The following is a 21,497-nucleotide window of genomic DNA, read 5'->3' on the forward strand; positions in this document are numbered from 1 at the left end:
TTCTGCCATTCAGTGCAGGAGGTCAAAGAGAAATGTGGGACATTGTAATAAGAATCTGAGTCTATGGGGCAAATTCACTAACATTCGTAGTTTCGCCAGGCGCAACTTCGCCGCGCTTCGCCGCACTTCGCCAGGCGTAGTTTCGCCAGCGCTCCGCAAATTCACTAAAATCCGAAGTTGCGCTCAGGGGTAGCGTAAGGTTGCGAAGTTGCACTAGCGTTGATTCGCTATGTAAAGCGAAGTTACGCTAGCGAAGGCTAATTTGCATACGGCGCGAAATTCAAATTTCAATGGAGGAATACGTATCAGCACTACAAATGCCTAGAAAACCTTCAAATCAGTAAATAAAAATTTTATTTTGCCCTACACATGTGCCCACTGTCTAGGTAAGTTGCCATGAGTCAGGAAATGTAGGGGGGAAGGAGAGGAGCCCCAAAAAAATTTTCGATCATTTTCAGCCTATCACCCATAATGTAGAAAACACGCCAGCGTTTTTTGGGACTTAGAAAAAATTTTGACTTTTTTTCAAACAATCCCTATCTACTCTATTGCGCTTCGCCAGGTCTGAGGTGGCGAAGGAAGTCTAGCGTAAAAGGTAGCGTTCAGTACACTGCGCAAGTTAGTGAATTTGCGTAGTTACGTCGCTAGCGAAAATTCGCCTGGCGTAAGGGTGCGAAGTAACACTAGTGAAACTACGCCAGCGTTCGTTAGTGAATTTGCGCAGTAACGAAAATGCCAAACTCTAGCGAATTAACGCTAGCGTTCAGCGCTTCGGCGCTTAGTGAATTTGCCCCTATGGGTTGAGCTGTCCAAATTGGGACTGTCCAGCAAAAATAGGGACAAATTGGGAGGTATGCCAAAGAGAGTTCTTTTCAAGACACTAAAGAGACTGCCACCTCAGTGGGTGTCCCCCTGCAGATCATCAATAAAAAATTCTATGACAGTCACTCCTGTCCTGCAGACCCCATACCTTCTAGTTGTCTATTTTTTTTACTGAAAAGTCACACTTCACATGCCTGAAAAGAGGTGGGCTTTGTGGGAAAGTAGGTGGAGTTTGACCAATTGGAGGTGTTTCATGTGTAACTGGACATTACTGGGCATTGTCTAATTTGTCCCCATTTGATAAAGGTTGTAAAGTATGATTATATATGCAAACATTTATAACTTCTGGGCAAATATTGTGATTGTGGTACAGAATAGGAGCGGTGTTGTAGCATAATTTATCCTGACATGGGTGAAGGCACACTTTTTTATTATAATACCTGATATCACATATTACAGAAGCACAGGATTCCTGTAGCACCAGCAAGCAAAATTGGTGCAGGATATCACATAGAAGGCCATGGGGAGCTAATGAAGCATGTTGCTGTATCCGAATGACCTTATATTTTCTAGAATTTACTATGTGCCCCACCCTTTCTAAGGTATGGAAATGCCTCCAAACCACAAGTTCAGTCTTGTCCATACTCGTTCTGGGTACAGGACAGGCAGGGGTGTATATTGGAAGGATTATTTATCAGATTTAAAATTTGTGTAATGTTAGAGTTTTTTTCTACTTCTGATTTAAAAAAAATCTGAATATGAAACATTCAATTGAATACAATCATGAAAAATAAATACCTCATAATTGTACTCTTTTATTTTCAAATGGTGAATTTTTAAAAAAAATTTGCAATGAAAAAAAAAAACCACTTTAAATTTGACATAGACAGCTCCCATTGCCTTTTACATGAACTCGGCAAATTTTTTTACATTCAAATTTTTCAGATTTTTGAGGCTTAATAAATATCATAACCTGAGTTTTTGAAAACATAATTCGAATTCAGGAGTTTCAGCACAAAAATTCTAATTGTTGAGAAAATTCAAATTCGAACATTGAAAAACCACCCCCTTGAGATTGTGGTCCTAAAAAGTTAAATGTAGATACAACCTGAGTCTTCACATCAAAGAATACTAAGGGTTATTTATCAAAGTCAGAATTTATCTCAATATTTTCTGCTACATACTCCGATCAAATCCAGTCAGGTTTTTTTATGATTATTTATTATAATATTTTTCCGAAATGTTGCTTTTTCGGGTAAAATCTGTTTTTTTCTGATTTTTCATTCGATTTTCACGTTTTTTTTGGATTTTTCACCCGAAAACTTTGGGGTATTGCACATCAAAAAATCATTGTAACTTTTCCTATTGACTTATATGCAACCTCGACAGGTCTGAGATGCCGGATTTTCAGATTCTGATTTTTTTATACTCGGGATTAATAAATTCTAAAAAATTCATAATTTTTAAAAAATCGGATTTTATAAAAAAAAATCAAGATTTTTTCGTGATTTTTGCATTCCGAGTTTAGTAAATAACCCCGTAACTGTCTGACCTTTCTGATCAAACAAAGGAAAAATAATAGAATTCATCTATGTCAGGATAAACTGATTCCCCAGTCTTTTCACAGTTTGCTCTGCACTTCATTGTTCACTAGGCTAAGCTATGAATCGGCTGCTTTTCTTACCAGAAGCAGATGAACTATTGGGGTGGTTTGGTAGCAAATGGGGGCTGGTCTCTGATCTATTTTAGCTTTTAAATAGTGATGGGCGAATTTGCGCGAAACGGCGTCGGCGTCTCGTTTTTGATGCCGGCGTCCGTTTTTTCCGACGCCGGCTAATTTTTTGCCGCGAATTTTCGCGGGCGTTTCACGAAATTTATTCGCTGGCGGCGAATCGCGCAAATTCGCCGCGAATTCGCGCCTGGCGAATAAATTCGCCCATCACTACTTTTAAATTAGCTTATGTATTTTAAAAATAAATTCTGAGACATATCTAAATGCTACTTAAGCTATACAAGATTACATTAACTCATATATAATTCAAGTGTTTCAAATGTTGCTTTTAATACACAATATTTGTATTCAAGTGATTCTTCAAGCTTTAAGCTGAGTTAAATATATTCCATCAAACCTCATGTTAAGTTGATCACAGAGACGGTGACATTTAGTACAGGTATGGGATCCTTTATACAGAAACCTGTTATTCAGAAAATTCAGAACTACGAAAAGACCGTTTCCCATAGACTCCATTATAATCAAATAATCCAAATGTTTTAAAATGATTTCCTCTTTCTCTGTAATAATAAAACAGTAGCTTGTACTTGTTACAAACTTAGATATAATTAATCCTTATTGGGAGCTAAACAAGTCTATTGGGTTTATTTAATGTTTACATGATTTTCTAGTAGTCTTAAGGTGTGAAGATTCAAATTACAGAAAGACCCATTTTCCAGAAAGCCCCAGGTCCCAAGGATTTTTGATATGTCCCATACCTGTACCTGGAAAATATGGTTTCACTAAACTAGAAACATTTTGTATACAGAATGCCTGTCCACAACTAAAAAAAAAGTATTTTTTAATTAACTGCATGTAAGCAGCTTCCACTTTAGGGAAGTTTTTCCTCTACAAGCTTGTTGGCTCCTTATAGTTTATCAAACCACAGGTCCTATCGCACACAAGGCATTTGAGCTCCACTACAAGTTCATACCAGCACATATTTAGAAGATAATAAAAGCCCCAGCTCTACTAGAAGCACATTCCATTACCGACTAAAGGAAGCAATTAGCTGAGATATTTTGCCTTGTGTACCATATATTTACTGATTGCTGCGATAGTTTATTAATAGAAAATGAGAACTGCGTTGCACTCCAATAATTTTAGTTATGAACATTTACTTTATTCCAATTGTACACATGCTACAAAATTCTTATCTTATTGCTGAACATTAAACATATTTCCACTTCACTTGTGATTTATGGTGATTTAATTTAATCATATAGCCCCCTTCTAATCAAACTCAGAATGAATAGTGTTTATAGCAGAATAAGGCTACTGTACATAACAACGTATAGCAGTCCTACAGTAGTTTTTGGACAATGAAAAGAAATATGCTACTTGCGCTACAGTAGGCTGTAAAACTGCAACCAATTAAAAATTGAGTGCTCTCAGGTAATGGTCTTGTTGTTGCTAAGGGACATTTACTGATTTTTCCGTGAATAATCCTGGACAATTCTCTTTCTCTTTTCCCCTTTCCCATTCTTTCCCTTCTGATCTTTTTCTCTTTTCTTGACTTCTTCTATCCTTTCCGTTTTACTTGTTTGTTTTTTTTTGCTACAATAGCTTTTGATATACAAAAATACATATTGGTTTCCACCCCACTGACTTCTGTCTACACTGTCACATATGTACTCATTTGATATTACCCAGACGTTTCTCGTTTGGAGAGTCGATTGTTGAATTTAGGATTGTCTTAGATAGCATTGTGTCGACCACTCCGAGCTCATTCTCCATTTGCTCTAGCTGTTGTCACGTCATTGTGGTAGCTCGGAAACTGGTTTGACTGTAGACATGCTACTATGTTCTCTTATGTACTGCTGTGACCTGTTGCTTGCATTATGTCTTTTAATCTGTACTGTGGAGTGTGTGTAACCAATAAAAAATTTTATTTTGAAAAAAAAAAAAATTGAGTGCTATATAATATACAAAATGATGCAAGTAAATTTATTCGCATATTTTGAGTGTAATTTATGGATGAAATCTTCCTGTAATGTTTAGTAGTTTTTGTATAATTCTGATGAAAGCTTTTGTCTTTTTTTAAATCAAATTCTGTCGACCAGAGTGATGTCCTGTGAAACATAAAACATTTAAGTCTATAACAAGGACACAGGCTAATGTTAACAAAATAAAGTGTTTTATTTTTACCATAACCGTAAAGATTCATTTTAACTGCAAATCATTAATGAGACCAGTAAATTAAATTAAATTCTATATCAGTGAATAGAAAGGAAAACAGAGCAGTAAATAATTCTCAAGAACCCATTAATTACATTTTAGCAATACGTAGATTTAGTATGCAAAGAAAGCAGATTCGTAAGTAAGCATGAAATGAAACTTTTTTTTTAATGCAATTTGATTCCAGAAAATAATGTATATGCAGTCACTGACCTCTGAGCAGTAATGTATTGTATAGACACAATGTGCCAAAGGCAAGGTTGCCAATGAATCCTGCACAAGTCCTTACCATTAGATTTTTATGAATTTTCATTCAGTTAGGTCAAAATGATTATTTAACATTATCCAAGCCTTCCAAAAAATCAATACCTATGGAATCCCATAGCAGGCTATGGGAAATGTAATATTTTGTTTTTCGTCGTAAAAGTTTCTTTTCAAGTGGATTTGAATAGCATTAATAAAATGTAGACATTGATTGAATTTGCTCCACTCCAATAAGGTTGGTCAGCTATCAATAATTGTGATTGTATCCAATATAAATCCAAATACAACTAAGCATTATGGATCAACTGGAAATGATTGTTCTTTAATAATAAATATCAATTTTCCACAATTTTCCTGTCCAAGGCTGAAGAATTCCTATTTTTATTCCATTATAGGGGGCTTATTAACATTCTGATTTGACAGCGTTCAGAAGTACTCTGCAACAACTGCCTTCTTTTTATATGGTAAGTAAATAAAGGTAACAGTGCAAATTATTCAACTGAATGTTTGCCTTAAAGGTTAACTAAACCCTAAAAACAATTATGGCTAGAAATGCTGTGTTTTTTGCTGTATTTATTATTGTACCAGCCTACATTGCACACAGGAGCTCACCAGGAGCAGTGCCAGTGACACTCACATACTCAGTGTTCTCTGGGCAGCTGGGCTTAGGGGCCATCACAAATCATCAAGCATAAAACGAGGTGCAACAAAAAGAAATGGCATGTGTATCTGCTCCAAAAAATAAGTATGAATGCGAAATTGCAAAAAATAACACCATGCTGTCTCACTACATAAATCCCAGTCCAAGGGTTGCCAAAAACTGGAAAAATCACTGAAGTATAGAGACCTTCTAATAATAAATACAGTAGTAAAACAATTTGTAAAATTTAAAAAGTATTTATTAGAACATGTCAAAAAAAAGCTGATGCTAAAGGGCTGATTATTAATTGCTGATGCTAATTGCACTGGTTTCTGAGCTACCTTGTTCTGAGAATCTGAATAATTACTAATCAGCCTTGTATCTTTACTTATATATTTTATACATCCAGTATACTGTAAGTTGGTCTCTAAGCTCAGAGACCACTTTTATTACTTGTGAAGGTACTTGTGTTCAAATGTTGTGCCTCCTGTCTTCCATCTGAATTGGGCGTGGCTGCAGCTTCTGATGCACATTCATTGTGCAAACCCTGGAGCTACCATCATCTCTTGACCAGGTGGTAGCTCCAGGGTTCCCCCAGCACCCCACTTTAATTGCCGTATTGGGCACAGATGTTGCTCTCATGCCAAAACACCAAATGGCAAAAGGAAAACCTCTAAAATATCTGGTTCATCTGCACCTGATTTTCAATGAAGCATATGGTCAGTTGCATCTATCTAAGAATCAAATCCACTTGCGCCTGATGCAGTGCACTTCGCTCACTGTGTTAGGGTACAAGAATGAGCCTTAATTCCTAGCCTACTTCTTTGTTATACTTTGTCTTTGTTAAGACTTTTCTGATGTTGTATTTCATGGTTCTTTCCCTGTATTTAGTTTTAAGATGTTGTACTGTGTTAGCCATTGAAAAAAATGCAGAAAAAGTAAAGTTTGGTGATACCTTTTATTGGCTAACAGAATAAGTAACAATTGCAAGCTTTCAGAGCACACAGACCCCTTCATCAGGCCAAATACAAATGAAAGCAGAAAATGCACATTATATATACTGTTAGATCACTGAAAGAGGGTTTATGGGCAATAAATTAGAAAGTTACAGATAGACAGAGATAACTTGTAGAGATAATACAAGTAATTAGGATGGTTTGTAAATAGTCCTGGTGTCTGGATTCAGGATTCTGTATTTAGTAGCATGCACTGAAATGTTGTGTTGAGGGGATGGAGTAAATATTGAAATCCTAGGCCTTGTGATGTAGTACAACGTTTGTCATGTCTCATTGTGACTTGCAAAATGTTTATAATAGCAGGAATTTTAGCAAATTGTGTCATTAGCGCCACACAACCAAAGATTCCATGTGACTCAAGTTACTATTAATGTTCACTTATTGTAGCTAGCTTATCATGCAGGGCACCACACAATATTATGCTCTGACACCCAGTAATATAAAAGTATTAGCACATCTCTATAGCTAATCAACCTTGTGTAAAAGAGAACAAAATTTAACATTAGTCCAGCGAACAAAACATTTAATGGACTGCCTGCTATATCCTAACAGTTCTCTACAAGATATAGATTAAATAAATACATGCATTAGTCATTTTCCATTAAACTGGAAATTATGCTATGACATATCTACATGCACGCCAAATAGATACCTTTTTATTTTCGTGGTCAGAACACTGTGATAATGATAGCAATTCGCTTGATCTTGACAAAGATGACCTTGTAGATGACAGATTTCTATCAAGTGATGTAGTTATTGGCTCGTGTTCCCTTGATAATTCCTCAAGGCCGAATGTGTTGGGCTGATGTTTCTCATTTGGTTGCAATGATAAAGAAATGGACGGGACTATATATTTGTTTTCATTTGGGGATGTCTGAATACCACTGGTATTCAACTGAGAAGTGTTCTGTAATTCTGTGTTGGAAGAGAGGTGCATAGAATGTGCATCTGAGTACTTGGCTGGTGTATAGTTTGTTGGTCTATTGTAACCAAAAGAGCTTATAGAACTTTGTAAATGTGGTGATGTTGCTCGTTTTTGACTGGTGAGATGGGGACTAGAATGTGACAAATTCAAAGGTAATGATGCAACTTTTCTATATTTTGCAGGAAGAGGATACTTTTTTAAGGGTTTATTTAAAGGCGGTTTCACATTAGTTGGTGGAATATTTTCTTTGAAGAAATAAGGTGGAATTGTGGGTGTTTGTGTTCTGGGAGAATTTAGAACACTTGTATAATATTCAGAATCAGGAGAAAGAGTCCTAATGGACCTTTGATGGAAAGAACCATCAGTTTGCCCATGAAAGTCTTTTCTTTTGGATTCTTGTGGGCTATCAAGAGAGAAACAGGAAACTGACTTTCTAGTAACAGTTGAGGGCATTACAGGCTTCTGTAAAAAAGAACCTGAATTTGTAGGTCGAGAAGTTAGATTAAACTGGCTCAAATTAAGAGAATGGGGTCTTCCATCACTTGTCTTTTTGGATCTCAGTACAGATGTTAAAAAAGAAAGACGTGATGGAACTGGAGAAATTGCTTCACAACTAGAAGCAGGTGAGATTGGATTGCCAGATTCACCCATGCTACATATTGTTGAAGATGAGCCATGAAACGGTGAATGGAGTGGACTAGGACTAGCACAAAGAGGATATCTAATGATATTTAACTGGAAAGGAGATGGGCTGTGTCTCATTTCACAAGAAGTACTAGACGAATCTTTAACAACTGTGTCTTGCATTTCTAGTTCATTTGGAAATTGTGAAACCTTCATAATGGTTTCATCTGTTCCATGTATTAATGTATGCTGCATATTTACTGGAGAAGTACTTAATTTAGATAAAGTTGGTGAAACAAGTTTATTAGGAGTAGGTGAATGTGTTAAAGTCTGTTCATCATAAATACTGTATGGAGCGGAGCTAAACAGAAACTCTCGGCTTTCAGAAATACAGTGTATGAGTGGCTTTTTATGATTTAATCTTGGATTAGTTGAATATGAGTTTGCAAGTTGAGGTTTATATGAAAAAGAGCCAATAGAAGAAACAACAGAGTGAAGCTAAAAGAAGAAGAAAGACAGAATTAATATATAATTACAGAAATTGAAAATTGCAACAAAAGGTTTAATTTATAACCAAGAACTCATAAATATGAATTATAAAATAGCTCAGTGATCATTTGAATAAAAATACCGCTACTGATATATTTTTTCTTTTAAGAATAAAATAAACGCATTTTAATTGTGTTGAATCATTAAAAATAATTAATCTTTTTTTGTAGCGGATTAGGATTACAGACAAATTATATTTTGGTTAAACAATTAATTCAAAATATAAATAGTCTTTAAACATATGAAGACACAATTAAAGCTTCTATAACTTGTGTTATTGTGGGCATGTTCCATATAGAAATATAGATTAACAAAAAAGATTTTTAGCAGATTGGAGAAAATGCTTTCCTTTTTACACATTGTGTAATAGTCATCGGAGATAAGGCAAATATTGTACATCTGAGGCAATTCTACTTGATATTAAGTAAATAAATGAGAAAACAGAATGTTTTCTTGATACACCATGCCTTGTAATAATAGAGAGCACTATGGTCTATGGAAAGTGATTTGATTATTAATATATATATGTAACCCTATCTATGCTTGGCCTTGTGCTAGTGATAAGAAATTTGCGAAACGGCGAAGAATTTGCAGAACTGTCATGCATCAAATTTTTTTGGTCGCACTCCGAATTCGCGCCTGGCGAATAAATTCGCCCATCACTAGATGTTACACCATATGGAGACAGTTTAGGGAAGATTAAGGTTCACCTTCTAGGTTGTCAATGCCACATGTGGTCTGGATCCAATACAACAGAAATGGATCAGGGCGATAGAAGGGAGTACCTTCACTTAGGTAAGCAGAACCTAGGGGAGAGCTACTCTCTTCTATCAATCCTTGTTGGAGTATAGGCTGATCTTTCTAGCTAACTCTATTACAATAACCTGTGAAATAAAGACTCATTCACAGGGTCCCTGTTCCCTATCTTCACTAAAGGGGTTGTCCCCAGGGGCGATCCTGGCCCCTCCGCCTCCTGAGGCAGCAGCAGTTGCTGCTGCCCCCCTCCCCCAGAAATTTGCTCTTAAAGTACCAGGAGCAGAATTTTTGCTGCCCCTGGTACCTAGTGGGGTGCTGCCGCCTGAGGCAACAGCCTCAACTCGCCTCATTGGCAAAGCACCCCTGGTTGTCCCTTTAGGACAGAACAGTTTTAATGAGCCTTGTTGATCCCAGTCTCTGAAGGCCAAAGATGAAGGACCATCTCTTACCAAACACTATATTAAAGTATGGCAGGAAGTGGTCATAAACCTATGGGCCAATGACATACCCAATGACATACATAAATAAAAAGCAAAACTAGATACATGGGCATTTGCCAAGCAACTAGGGAAATAAGGAAGTGTGGGGATTTACACATTTACATTTATTTAAGCTTGTGCTCAACACATTTCAATTAAATGAAGATCAACCTATCTAACTGGATGTAATTGGGATACATTCCATGTTTTATGAATATATGAGTTGTTTTTTTGTCACAAAAACTTTTTTAATATAATTTTTTTTTTTTTTAATATATTTTTTATCCTGTGTCATGAGTGTTGTATTTGAACATGGATCAGCTTAGGTAATGTAGGCAATACCCGGTGCTGCCATAGGTAAAATTCATTTAAGTAGTTAAGTAATGTACAATTATATATATTGTATACCATCAGACCACCAACTTGTGAATGCATGTAGGAAAACACCTTTAATATATTTTATCCTTGCATATCTGTTTTATTTTATGAATAAATACGTTTAGCTACATTCGTTTTACACATACTTAAGGAATGCTTTGTGGTTATGGATTAAGTCATAAGCACACTTTACCTTGATAACATGATTTCATGTGTTTTGTTTTAGCCTTCTGCTCAGGTCACATCTCAAAAAAAAAAGTAAATACTGTCCAAGGTATTTGTAACATAAGCTGCTGAATAAATTCCACTGAGAAATGGGTAAATGAGAATTGAGATCAAGCTTCCTTGTTTGTGTTGACAGTATTTATTTTGCCTTATTATGCATTCAGTTCAATTAACTTTATTAGTACATTTTACTTGAAGCACATTTTACTTGTCATAATATATAGGTGAAATGTAAAACCATTAATGGTGACTTAAGACCTGTTTTCCAAAATGTAAAAGGTTAAAGAAGTGTGTATAAACTCAGTTTACAAATGTACAGTGCAGTTTTATTGTTTACTTTTTGCTTAATTTTTCTTGCAAACATGACGTATTAATCACATCTCAATTTACATTTAGCAGGTAAGATATATAAGATAAATATTCCACAGCGTGAACTCATGTCATATCATGATGGGATATCATTGGATCTTCATACCTTAAGTCTACTAGAAAATCATGTAAACATTAAATAAACCCAATAGACTGGTTTTGTTTCCAATAAGGATTAATTATATCTTAGTTGGGATCAAGTACAAGCTCTGTTTTAACAGAGAAAAAGGAAATCAAATTTAAAAATCTGGATTATTTGGATGGAATGGAGTCTATGGGAGGCAACCTTTCCGTAAGTCAGAGCTTTCTGGATAACAGGTTTCCGGAAAAATATATATATATATATATATATATATATATATATATATACAGAATACAGTATATAGTATATATATATTTTTGTGTATAAAAAGGGGAAAGACAGAGAGATGAACTGAAATTATACTAATAAAAAATATATATATATAACAGCACAACAGCAGAGAAATTATATATAACCTAAATGAAAAAGTGTAGCCACAGTATCCATTACACTACTTTAACTTTGTGTCCCTTATCCAGCCCTCATTTTGTCACTCTGTCCATGGAAATCATTTTTCACACTGGCAGGCAAATCCCCTGTCACTCACCAAGGTATAAAGGCAAATGGCATAGAAGGAAAGTTAACAACTGTAATGAGCATGGGAAGAATCCCTGCATTCTTAAGCAATTTGAATTACTGATATACTGTAAGTGGCCTTTACCCTATAGTTACAGAATGCTTTTTTCAGAAGACATTGTACATAATGTGTGAATCGTTTTTTTCTTTTAGACAAGATTGGTTTATCGATCTTTTGCTTATATCAAAGAAAAGCAAAGCCTGACAATTATTGTATTTATACAGCCCAACATATTTGGCAGCACTGTAAAGTAAATGTATTTATACAACTAAATCACATGAATTACATACGTAGACAAATAAACAGAATGGAATATTTTAAATGTATGCTTTAGCATTTTTATTCCCCACACACTTGTGCAGCACCATTAAATATTTTTGGTGCTTTTTTCATAACAAAGATTTAGATTTACGGGCTTCTTTGCTTCTATGGTATCATGCACAGTATAACACGTGCATTGGTTTTTTGTACAGCGCCATTAAAGAGACGTTGGCACTAACTGCTACTGTATTTGTAACTTTCCATAAAAGTATTTGCCTGAAGATTTTACTTTACATGTTTGATCCTCTAGGAGTCAGCTGCCATATTTGTGCAGCAGTAATCTGTAGCATCATAAATTCTAACTGACAGATTGAGAGGGGACAGGTAGGTTGACAAAGCAGTCAAGTTTAGGAACTTCAAGAAATAATTGCTTACAAAAGTAGACCTATCTGCGAAAAATTATCAATGTGTTGTTTTTTAGTGTTAGTATCACTTTAAATCACAATATTTAGGCCAAGAGCAATGGTTCAATTTTTATAGGGAAGTGAGCTGAATTAAGCCACAAGATTTAGGCCCAGAGCAATGGTTCCACTAGCACTTGGTAGTCAGTTTCCATAGCAATCCCAAGTTAATGTAGTGGGGGGCCAAAGGAAATAGGGAATAACCATGCAAAATCTAATGTTTTCACTGCTTATGAAATAGGTGCCAGGTGATTGTTATAACTGTTTTCAAATTATAGTTAAGAAGCTAATTCCAGAATGCTAGAAAACAATTTCAAAGTAAGGCACTGTGTGTCTGTGCACTCACTGTGTCATTTACAGAAAGAGCAAATACAGGTATGGGAATCCGTTATTCAGAAACCTGTTATCCAAAAAGCTCCGAATTACAAAATGGCCATCTCCCATAGATTCAATTTTATTCAAAAAATCAACACTTTTCTCTGTAATAAAAAAAAACAGTACCTTTTACTTTTACTAAACTTCAATATGATTAATCCTTATTGGAAGCAAAACCGGCCTTTTGGGTTTAATGTTTACATTATTTTCTAGTAGACTTAAGGTATGAAGATCCAAATTACAGAAAGATCCATTATCCAGAAAACCCCAGGTCATAAGCATTCTGGATATGGGGAATTAATATCACAAGATCTACTGCAGTGATAAAAATACCTGTTGAGGTTTCTTAATACAGGTTTGAGCATAGATCTTGTTGCTGGTGCTATTGAGTATTCTGAAGATGCAATAATATGATAACATTTCACTATGTCACAGTATTTTTCAAGAGATGTTATTGACTTTAAAGGAAGAAGGTTCAAGTCTAATACTATTTATGTCTGAAGTATCATTAACAGCCTTTCAATATTCTACCATCCCCCAAGAGTTCTTTCTTAATACCTCTTATAAGATATACTCGACCTTTTTCACAAAAAGCTACATTTTTGGATTTTTCTTTTTAAACCATACTGGACTGATCTGGACTTTCCACCCCAAGGCCAGTACTGAGATCATATTGGGCCTATTCATGGTCTGATGCTGTTCTCAGATGACTAGATTTTTAGCCCAGCATATAAATATATGCTGCTATCCAATATTAATACACGTCAGGGATCTATTAACCAGAATGCTTGACCTGTGGTTTCTTGAATAAGGTTTTTTCTGTAAAATTTGTTGTTTTCTGGATATTGCATTTCTGTATAATAGACCCCATACTTGTATAGTAATATTGAGCAGAAAGCCCATGTTTTTGGGAGCATACATGAGTAGTGCCAACATAATACACTTTTTGCTGATATCTGTTAAAAACAGTCATGGGCACATATTTGGCCTCAGCTGGGAAATTCCTGTGAAATCGTTTCATTGAGTTACTGTTCAAATAAAAAGTAAATGTATATATTTATATTTTTTTAGAAGATCAAGAGCATGTAGAGAAATGGGCAGATAGATGCAAGTTATGTCAAATAAATGAGAAAATAAATTATAGCTTAAAATCCAGTCCCTCTACTATGCAGAAAAGTTGTGGTTTATTGATACCATACCTCCAGTTCTTTTTCTTCACAGTTTACATCTTGTGATAGTTCATTTTGTTTTGCTTCAGGGATGCATATCTCATTAACAGTTACTTCTGATAGAGATGCTATAGGCTTTTCTTGCAGTTGTGCTCCACTGATTTTATAACTTTCTTCTTCAAAAGTCAAGGCTTCGTTGCTTTTATTCATTCCTTCATCTTCACCTTCATCAGAGTCCATAACAAGGACAAATTCTGCTATGAATAGATCATTTTGCTGAATATCTTGTGCCTGACCTGCGGATACCTCGTGTCCTGTAAAATTCTGTTCAACGCTGGATGTGTGATAAGAATCTGGGATACTGCCACTGGTTGCATTTTTGTTTTTCTCTTTTACAGAAGCTCCTTCAGGCTGCAGAGAAAGTGGTAATTTAATAAACACTGAAGAATATTGTACAGTCTCACAGTTTGATCGCTGCTGTATATTTGGAAACCATTATGATCAAAATTCATGTATCAATTTGTCAAGTGTTTATGAATGAGCCCCATGGTGTCCTTAATGGTTTCAGATGCATGAAGGCTTTACTACTTTCTCCATAACCTCTTTATTTTTATATTGGGTTTATATTTTTCCCTCAAATCAATATTAGGCTCTGACTGACTGAAATTGAACTGCCATAAGATTAGAGAGTTAGGAATGTGCAGTGTATATAATTGGATAGCAGGATAAACTCAATTTAAAAACCTCACCAACATCTGTGGGTAATGTCAGTGTTACCTTCTAATGGTAAATTACTATATTATTAACTGTACTTACTATCCCCACATTATCATATAGGAATATCAATAGCATCAACACCAACAATTAGCTAAAGACATAACTGCATTATTCATATCCAAGATACCAGGTTAAAAAGTATTTTTGTTAAAAAATTAATCCTGGTAATTAATTAGACATATTACCTCTAGTGATTGGAGTGCTATGTGTCTCATTAATCACCAGGAGCTGCTGGACAGAGTCACACAGACAGGTATGGGACCTGTTATCCAGAATACTCGGTACCTGGGGTTTTCCGAATAAGGGGTATTTCCGTAATTTGGATCTCCATACCTTAAAGCTACTAAAAAATCATGTAAACATTAAATAAACTCAATAAGCGGGTTTTGCTTCCAATAAGGATTAATTATATCTTAGATTGGATCAAGTACAAGGTACCGTTTTATTATTACAGAGAAAGGAAATCATTTTTAAAAATATGAATTGTTTGATTATGATTAAGTCTGTGGGAGACTGCCATTCGGAGCTTTCGGATAACGGGTTTCTGGATAATGGATTCTATACCTGTATATACTATTTAACAATATATATTTTTTTTAGAAAATGAATGTTACAACAATAACAGCTCCTTTTAGCATTAGGAGATCTGGCTTACAGTATACAGCATTTCAATATCATGCATGATTTTGTGCCATTTACAGCACCTAGTTGTTGTTATGGTTTGGGGATGAATTTTACATATTGGATATGAATAGGACATGAATTATGCTTTTAGCTGATTTTTGTTGTTGACACTATTGATATTGCAATATGATAATGTGGGGATAGTAAGTCAGTTTAATAATATAGTACTCCAGTTTATGTATTTGTCCATGACCTACACAATTGGGGCTCATATATAAACACTGGACAAATTTGCACCTGAGCAGTAACCCATGGCAACCAATCAAAAGTTTGCTTTATTTTTTAACCTGCAGGTGGATGAAAAAAGCTAGTCACCAATTGATTGCTTTGGTGTACGGCCAGGTGCAAATTTGCAGGTGTTTATTAAAATGATGTCTGATATGTAATTTTATGTGCAAATCTGATTCAGATCATCCATTTTAGAGCTGCTCAATATAAAGTTGCTACAATTGCCTTGGCTGCATCTCAACTCTGCAGATTTTATGTATAGAATACAGAGATTTGTAGAAGCTGTGCCAATTTTCCTATAGTGGTATTTTTAATTAGTTACTCGCTCATCTGTAGTGCTATGTCAACCTTACAACCTGTGTGAATGGGCATTTTCAAGAGACTTTCCTGCAACACCATCTGATTATCCAAAGTGAAAATGTAATCTGCCAATGCCAACACTTAGCACTCAATGATCCAAAGCGAGAAGTCTCACAGCTCTGACTTACTACAATTCATATCTGAGTACGCTAACAGCATATCCAATTCAATTGGCAAGAAGTTGGACTTGCATTTTCTACATATGCCCTCAAGCAATGTAAGCTGCAAAGCTTGACCTTTTTTATCCTTGCCCCTTTTATGTAAATCCCCTCTGTAACCTCAATACCGTGTCCTACACAGCTATAAAATATTTTCTTTGCTATCAAACATTATTTACTGTATATTGTTCCAGTCCATTTTCTTTGAGATTTAACTGCCTGACAGAATAAGAACATTCTCATTTTGTGAGTTCATTTAAGAGGGTTAACAGATTTACTCTTAAATTAACAAAGATTAAGGCCTTATCAAGGGATATGTGCTAAATGCACACAAGCCTGTTCAATTTCAGCATTTACAGCCTCCTTTTCAAGTAAGTCTCTATTAAAATGAAAGATTAATTATACAGTATACAAGCAGCTTTTGCATTCACCTTATTTTTCGCTGTATGTTTAGATCAGCATATGAGCATGGTTTATTCTACACACTGAATTATTTTTATCACCACATGTGCACTTTAATTTGGGAATATCTTTCTTTGGTAAAGTAAAATTGATTTCCCAGACTCCTGTGAAACCGTATCCCGATTTGACAAATCAGCAGTGCTGGAATTGGGGCGGGATGTGGCGGGATGGCATCGTTCTCGATGCCACCCCGCACTTACCTTTATGGGGGGTACATCGCTAGTGCAGAGTGAAAGCTCATCAAAACCTAGCCCTGTAGTAGCCTGAGTGGATAACATCAGCAACGCAGCATTATGCAGCCACACACCTGCATGCTGAATTGGCACCAGATCGGCCTTATTCTCGTACATACTAGAAAACAGTAAGTGCCTGACCTGACAAGGGAGCAGGGCAGCAGCCACAGTAAAACAGTATTCTTTGTTAAAGGGGATCTAAAGCCAATTTTTAAAATGCATAAATAGGTCCCTAGCACTAAAACACTTTTGTAATGTATGTCTGTTTAAAATGTTGTAGGTGCTTTGAGATACATGTAACTGTCTACCGTTTTCTCTTCTCTTTCTTATTTGCGACCTCCTTCAAAGTTCAGCAGCAGCTGGCTGTCCTGCTCACAAGTGATTGATGGGCTGGCTCTTACTGGCCCTTACTGGCCCTTACGTATATACATGCTTATTGTGGCTCTGGTGTGCCCCAAGGGGGTGAACCCTGCATGGCCCCAGATTCCGCCAATTGGGTACCAATTCAGCATGCAGGTGTGTGGCTGTGTAATGCTGTGCTGCATGTTATCCGCTCAGGCTACTACAGCGATGGACTTTCACTCGGCGCTAGCGATGCACCACCCATAAAGGTAAATGTGGGGCGGCATAGAGAAGTCCGAATCAGACAGCTTTAGGTCTAGAAACGCCCTTGGGCAGGGAGATTTTTTGACGTGCAAGCCCGCGATGCACTGTGCACACATTTGGAGAGGGGGTCTGGTGGGGACACATCCTGCACCCGGGCCTGCAGGTGCATAGGTACCTCACTGTGGAGGGGTAAAGAAGGAGGACAGAGAACAGAAGTTGGAGGGAGGAGAAGGAAAAGTACAATGAATGAAGTGCGAGCACAGAACTTTTGCGAAGGAGCTGAGATCACAACTTGATTTGTGACAAGGACAGACATGATGATATACGGTCAGGAGGGAGGAGTGACTACAGATTTTTACGATGTGTGAGTATAATTCCCGACAGGCTGCATCCATTTATACATGAAATTGCCATCCTGCTATGGGTTCTGGTGGTATTTATACATCAAATTGGCACTGTTCCATCCTGGTTTAGTGGGGGGCGTATCCAAAAAAGTGGGCGTGGCCTCTAGAAAAGTTTCCGCTGCCGTGGCTTTCGATCTGTGGGCGGGGCTACACACACACCATCCATGCCACCCCTTCACCTTTTTGTTCCCAATTCAAGCACTGCAAATCAGCGTGAAAATCGTTAAAATACTTTATCACCAAACAATAGCATTTAACCAAAAACCCTTGCAGAGGTATCCCCCAATTTCCTGTGATGTAGATCACAGTACCTTAAGTATGCCGAAAAAACATTTAAACGTTAAATAAACCCTGCAGGATTTTATTGCAAACAGTATGAATTTGTGTATCTTAGTTATCAAGTACAAGGTAGCAATCTCATTATTACAGAAAAAATGGAAATAAGAAATTAGAGAATTTTTTTGCTTGGAAAATTTGGATCACCATTACTAAACTAACTACTACTTGAAAAATATAAACATTATTAAACCCAATATATTTATTTTACCATCAATATGAATTTGCATGGCTTAGTTACCATCACATCCAAGGTATTGTTTTATTAGATAAAAAGGGGATGATTAAAAACAATTAGAGATATATGCTCCAAATAACAGATCCTGTACTTGTACTGATAGCTGAATCTAGCACTTTAGTTTGTATATTACTTTGAAAATGATATCAGAGAAAATTGCATGCCATCTTAGTAAACCATTTATAAATCTATTCATTCTTTAAAGGTTTCTACTTCTGAGAACTGTTGTTGTTTAATTGCTCATTTCAATTTAACTTGCCTTTATAATATAGATACAGTACCATAATTAATATTTTAATGCAATTAAATATTTTTTATGACAATACAAGTAAAAATGTATGAAGTTTCCACATTTATAGTGTATTAGTGCACATAGTTATGATAAGGACTACTGTAAAATGTCAGTATAAATGCCAGAAATACATATTAAAGGAACTCACATTTACATTTCCCCAATATTCTGAAAATATTTTTATAGAAATATGTTACATAACTTAAGTATATACCATGAATAAACTTTAGATTTCTGGAAAAATAAGAAATGTTTCTTAATATAGTCATGTTGTACCGTACACTATATTTATAGTATTAGTATGCAGCATTAAATGGACTGTAATGACACTATCATAAAAGGCTAAGCAGTAAATGCTAATTTCTTTCATTTTTTTGGATTAAACCATTATTTTTAGGTTACCTTTGCTGACATTTCCTCTCTTCTACAGCTGACAACTTTCAGCTTGTAATTATGGTCCTTTCCAACTAGTACTTGGGAGGGAAGTGTGCCGAGGGTTGGGATAAAGGTAAAATTCAGAATCTGTGTTCCAGGTGCATTCGATGAAATCTTGAAGAGAATAAAAAGGAATAGTGGGTTATGTTCCAGTATCATAATTATATAAAGGTTATTCATTTTGCCAATCTTAAGTAAAGTTTTTATCTTGGTTTTTGCAGGAAGGCAATAATGTGATGCAGCGCATAATTCCTAAAAATGGAGATCATCTGTTAAATGTTAAAGATTGGCAATAAGAATTGTTATACAAATTGTTCTTAAAGGAGAACTAAACCCTAACAATGAATATGGCTAGAAATGCCAACATTTAATGCCATGTAACAATAATCTGAATCGGTTACTAATCAGCCTTGTAGTGTAACATTTATATTATATATACAGTTTATTGTGAGATGCCCCCTAAGAGCAATAACAGAGCATGTGCAGTGAATCAGCATTTGGGGAGGCACATATCTTTACTGCTTATAGGATGTGGTTGACTTCGGCTGGTAAAGTAGCTTAAAACGTAAAGTACAACCATTCACCCTTATTTAGTTAAAGGGATACTGTCATGTGAAAAATTTTTTTTTTTAGAAAAAACACATCAGTTAATAGTGCTGCTCCGGCAGACTTCTGCACCGAAATCAGTTTCTCAAAAGAGCAAATAGATTTAATTTTATTTAATTTTGAAATCTGACATGGAGCTAGACATATTGCTCTGATAAACTTCAGTCACTCTTTACTGCTGTACTGCAAATTGGAGTGATATCACCCCCTTCCTTCCTCACCCACGCAGCCTAACAATGGGAAGGTAAACAGATAGCAGCTCCCTGACAAAAGATAACAGCTGCCTGGTAGATCTAACTCTGTAGTAAAATCCAGGTCCAACTGCGACACATTCAGTTACATTGAGTAGGAGAAACAACAGCCGGCCAGAAAGCAGTTCCATCCAAGTGCTGGCTCTTTCTGAAAGCACATGACCAGGCAAAATTAGATGGCTGCCTACACACCAATATTACAACTAAAAAATATACACTTGCTGGTTCAGGAATGAAATTTTATATTGTAGAGGGAATGGTTTGCAGCGTAAACAGTGTAATTTAGAAATAAAGACAACATCATAAAAATCATGACAGAATCCCTTTAAGCTTAAGTTCTCTTTTAATGACCTCTACATTTTTATGGAGAGCTCACATACAGTATATGATTCTTAATAGACCTCTTCAGTGTGACCATGGATCAGCTGGTGCGTTATTGCTACAGTTGAGCTATAATCACTTTCCATCCCTGGATCTCCTTTTATTCAGAGGAAAACTTTAAGTATTCAGTTTCCAGTGCTTCTGTTCGATGAGCTCCACCATCTTCCTACCTAATCACTTGTCTGAAGCATAAAAGCTTAATATTCAAAGGAATTAATTGCAAAATACAAATTTTTCTTCCACGCTGTCTCAGTAGCATTCATGATTATAAAGTAATGGATTCAAAACTGACATTGTGTTAGTAAAAAATAAAAGCTGATGCCCTGCCACTGTTGTAGAGATTTGGTAGAAATCTATAGAAATGGAACAGTACTATGGAAATTGGCAGAAGTTGAGCTACTGTATACGCACATCCTATAGATTTTTCTTCTTTACTGAACTCACCATTTATTTAATGGTTCCTAGGTTTCTGAGTGGCCAATGGCATATCCATTTTATCCCAGCTGGCACCTCAGAACTGACAATCTGCCTAATCATTGGCCGCTGATGTCTAAAGGAGGTCATTGGCAGAACTAAAAGTGGCTAGAGTCATTCCACCCCCTTAACATTCAACTTTACAGTTTTGCTGCCCATTAAGTTATCCATTGAGCTGTTCGCTTCACTTTTCTACATGATTACATAGGGGTTGACACTGGCACTATGATCACGTAATTACAGCATTGTGTAAGAAATTCAGCACTAGTAAGAACAGAAGCAGCACATACTTTGTTACCTAAAACGTCAAACAAAAAATGTTACATTTCCATCACGCATATAAACTAAAGTAATGATCCATACTGAATGTTTTACACAAAATGGGGACAGTTTATTTAGTTTTTTTCCTGTCATTCTTCCTTTCAATAGCTGTTACAGTGCCAGTTGGAAACACAGTTAACAAGCTGGCAATGTGTCACCTTTTTATTCTAGTGTCTACTCTCTTTCCTCTCTTAGCTGACTAATGCTCAGTTAATTGCTTACAAATGTCACACAACATATATAGTAATATACATATATTAAGCTATGGATAGCCATTTAGCATTTTGTTTGCTCTTTTGACAATAGGATTGAGTAAACATCTAATTATAA

The 21,497-nt window shown here is 35.9% G+C and overlaps 1 protein-coding gene across 1 annotated transcript in view; it reads right to left on the bottom strand.

The window, feature by feature from the left end:
• The window catches only part of mlip.L (muscular LMNA-interacting protein L homeolog), a 122,105-nt gene that overhangs the window by 45,140 nt on the left and 55,468 nt on the right, over positions 1-21,497 (bottom strand). Inside the window, exons 3-5 of the mRNA XM_041563191.1 lie at positions 19,102-19,248; positions 13,952-14,332; positions 7,344-8,738 (exon numbers count right to left, since the gene is read on the bottom strand). Of these exons, the coding sequence (XP_041419125.1) occupies positions 7,344-8,738; positions 13,952-14,332; positions 19,102-19,248 (1,923 nt within the window). The remainder of the gene's footprint in view (positions 1-7,343; positions 8,739-13,951; positions 14,333-19,101; positions 19,249-21,497) is intronic.

The sequence above is a fragment of the Xenopus laevis genome, chromosome 5L (genome assembly GCF_017654675.1).
Source record: "Xenopus laevis strain J_2021 chromosome 5L, Xenopus_laevis_v10.1, whole genome shotgun sequence".
Lineage (NCBI taxonomy): Eukaryota > Metazoa > Chordata > Amphibia > Anura > Pipidae > Xenopus > Xenopus laevis.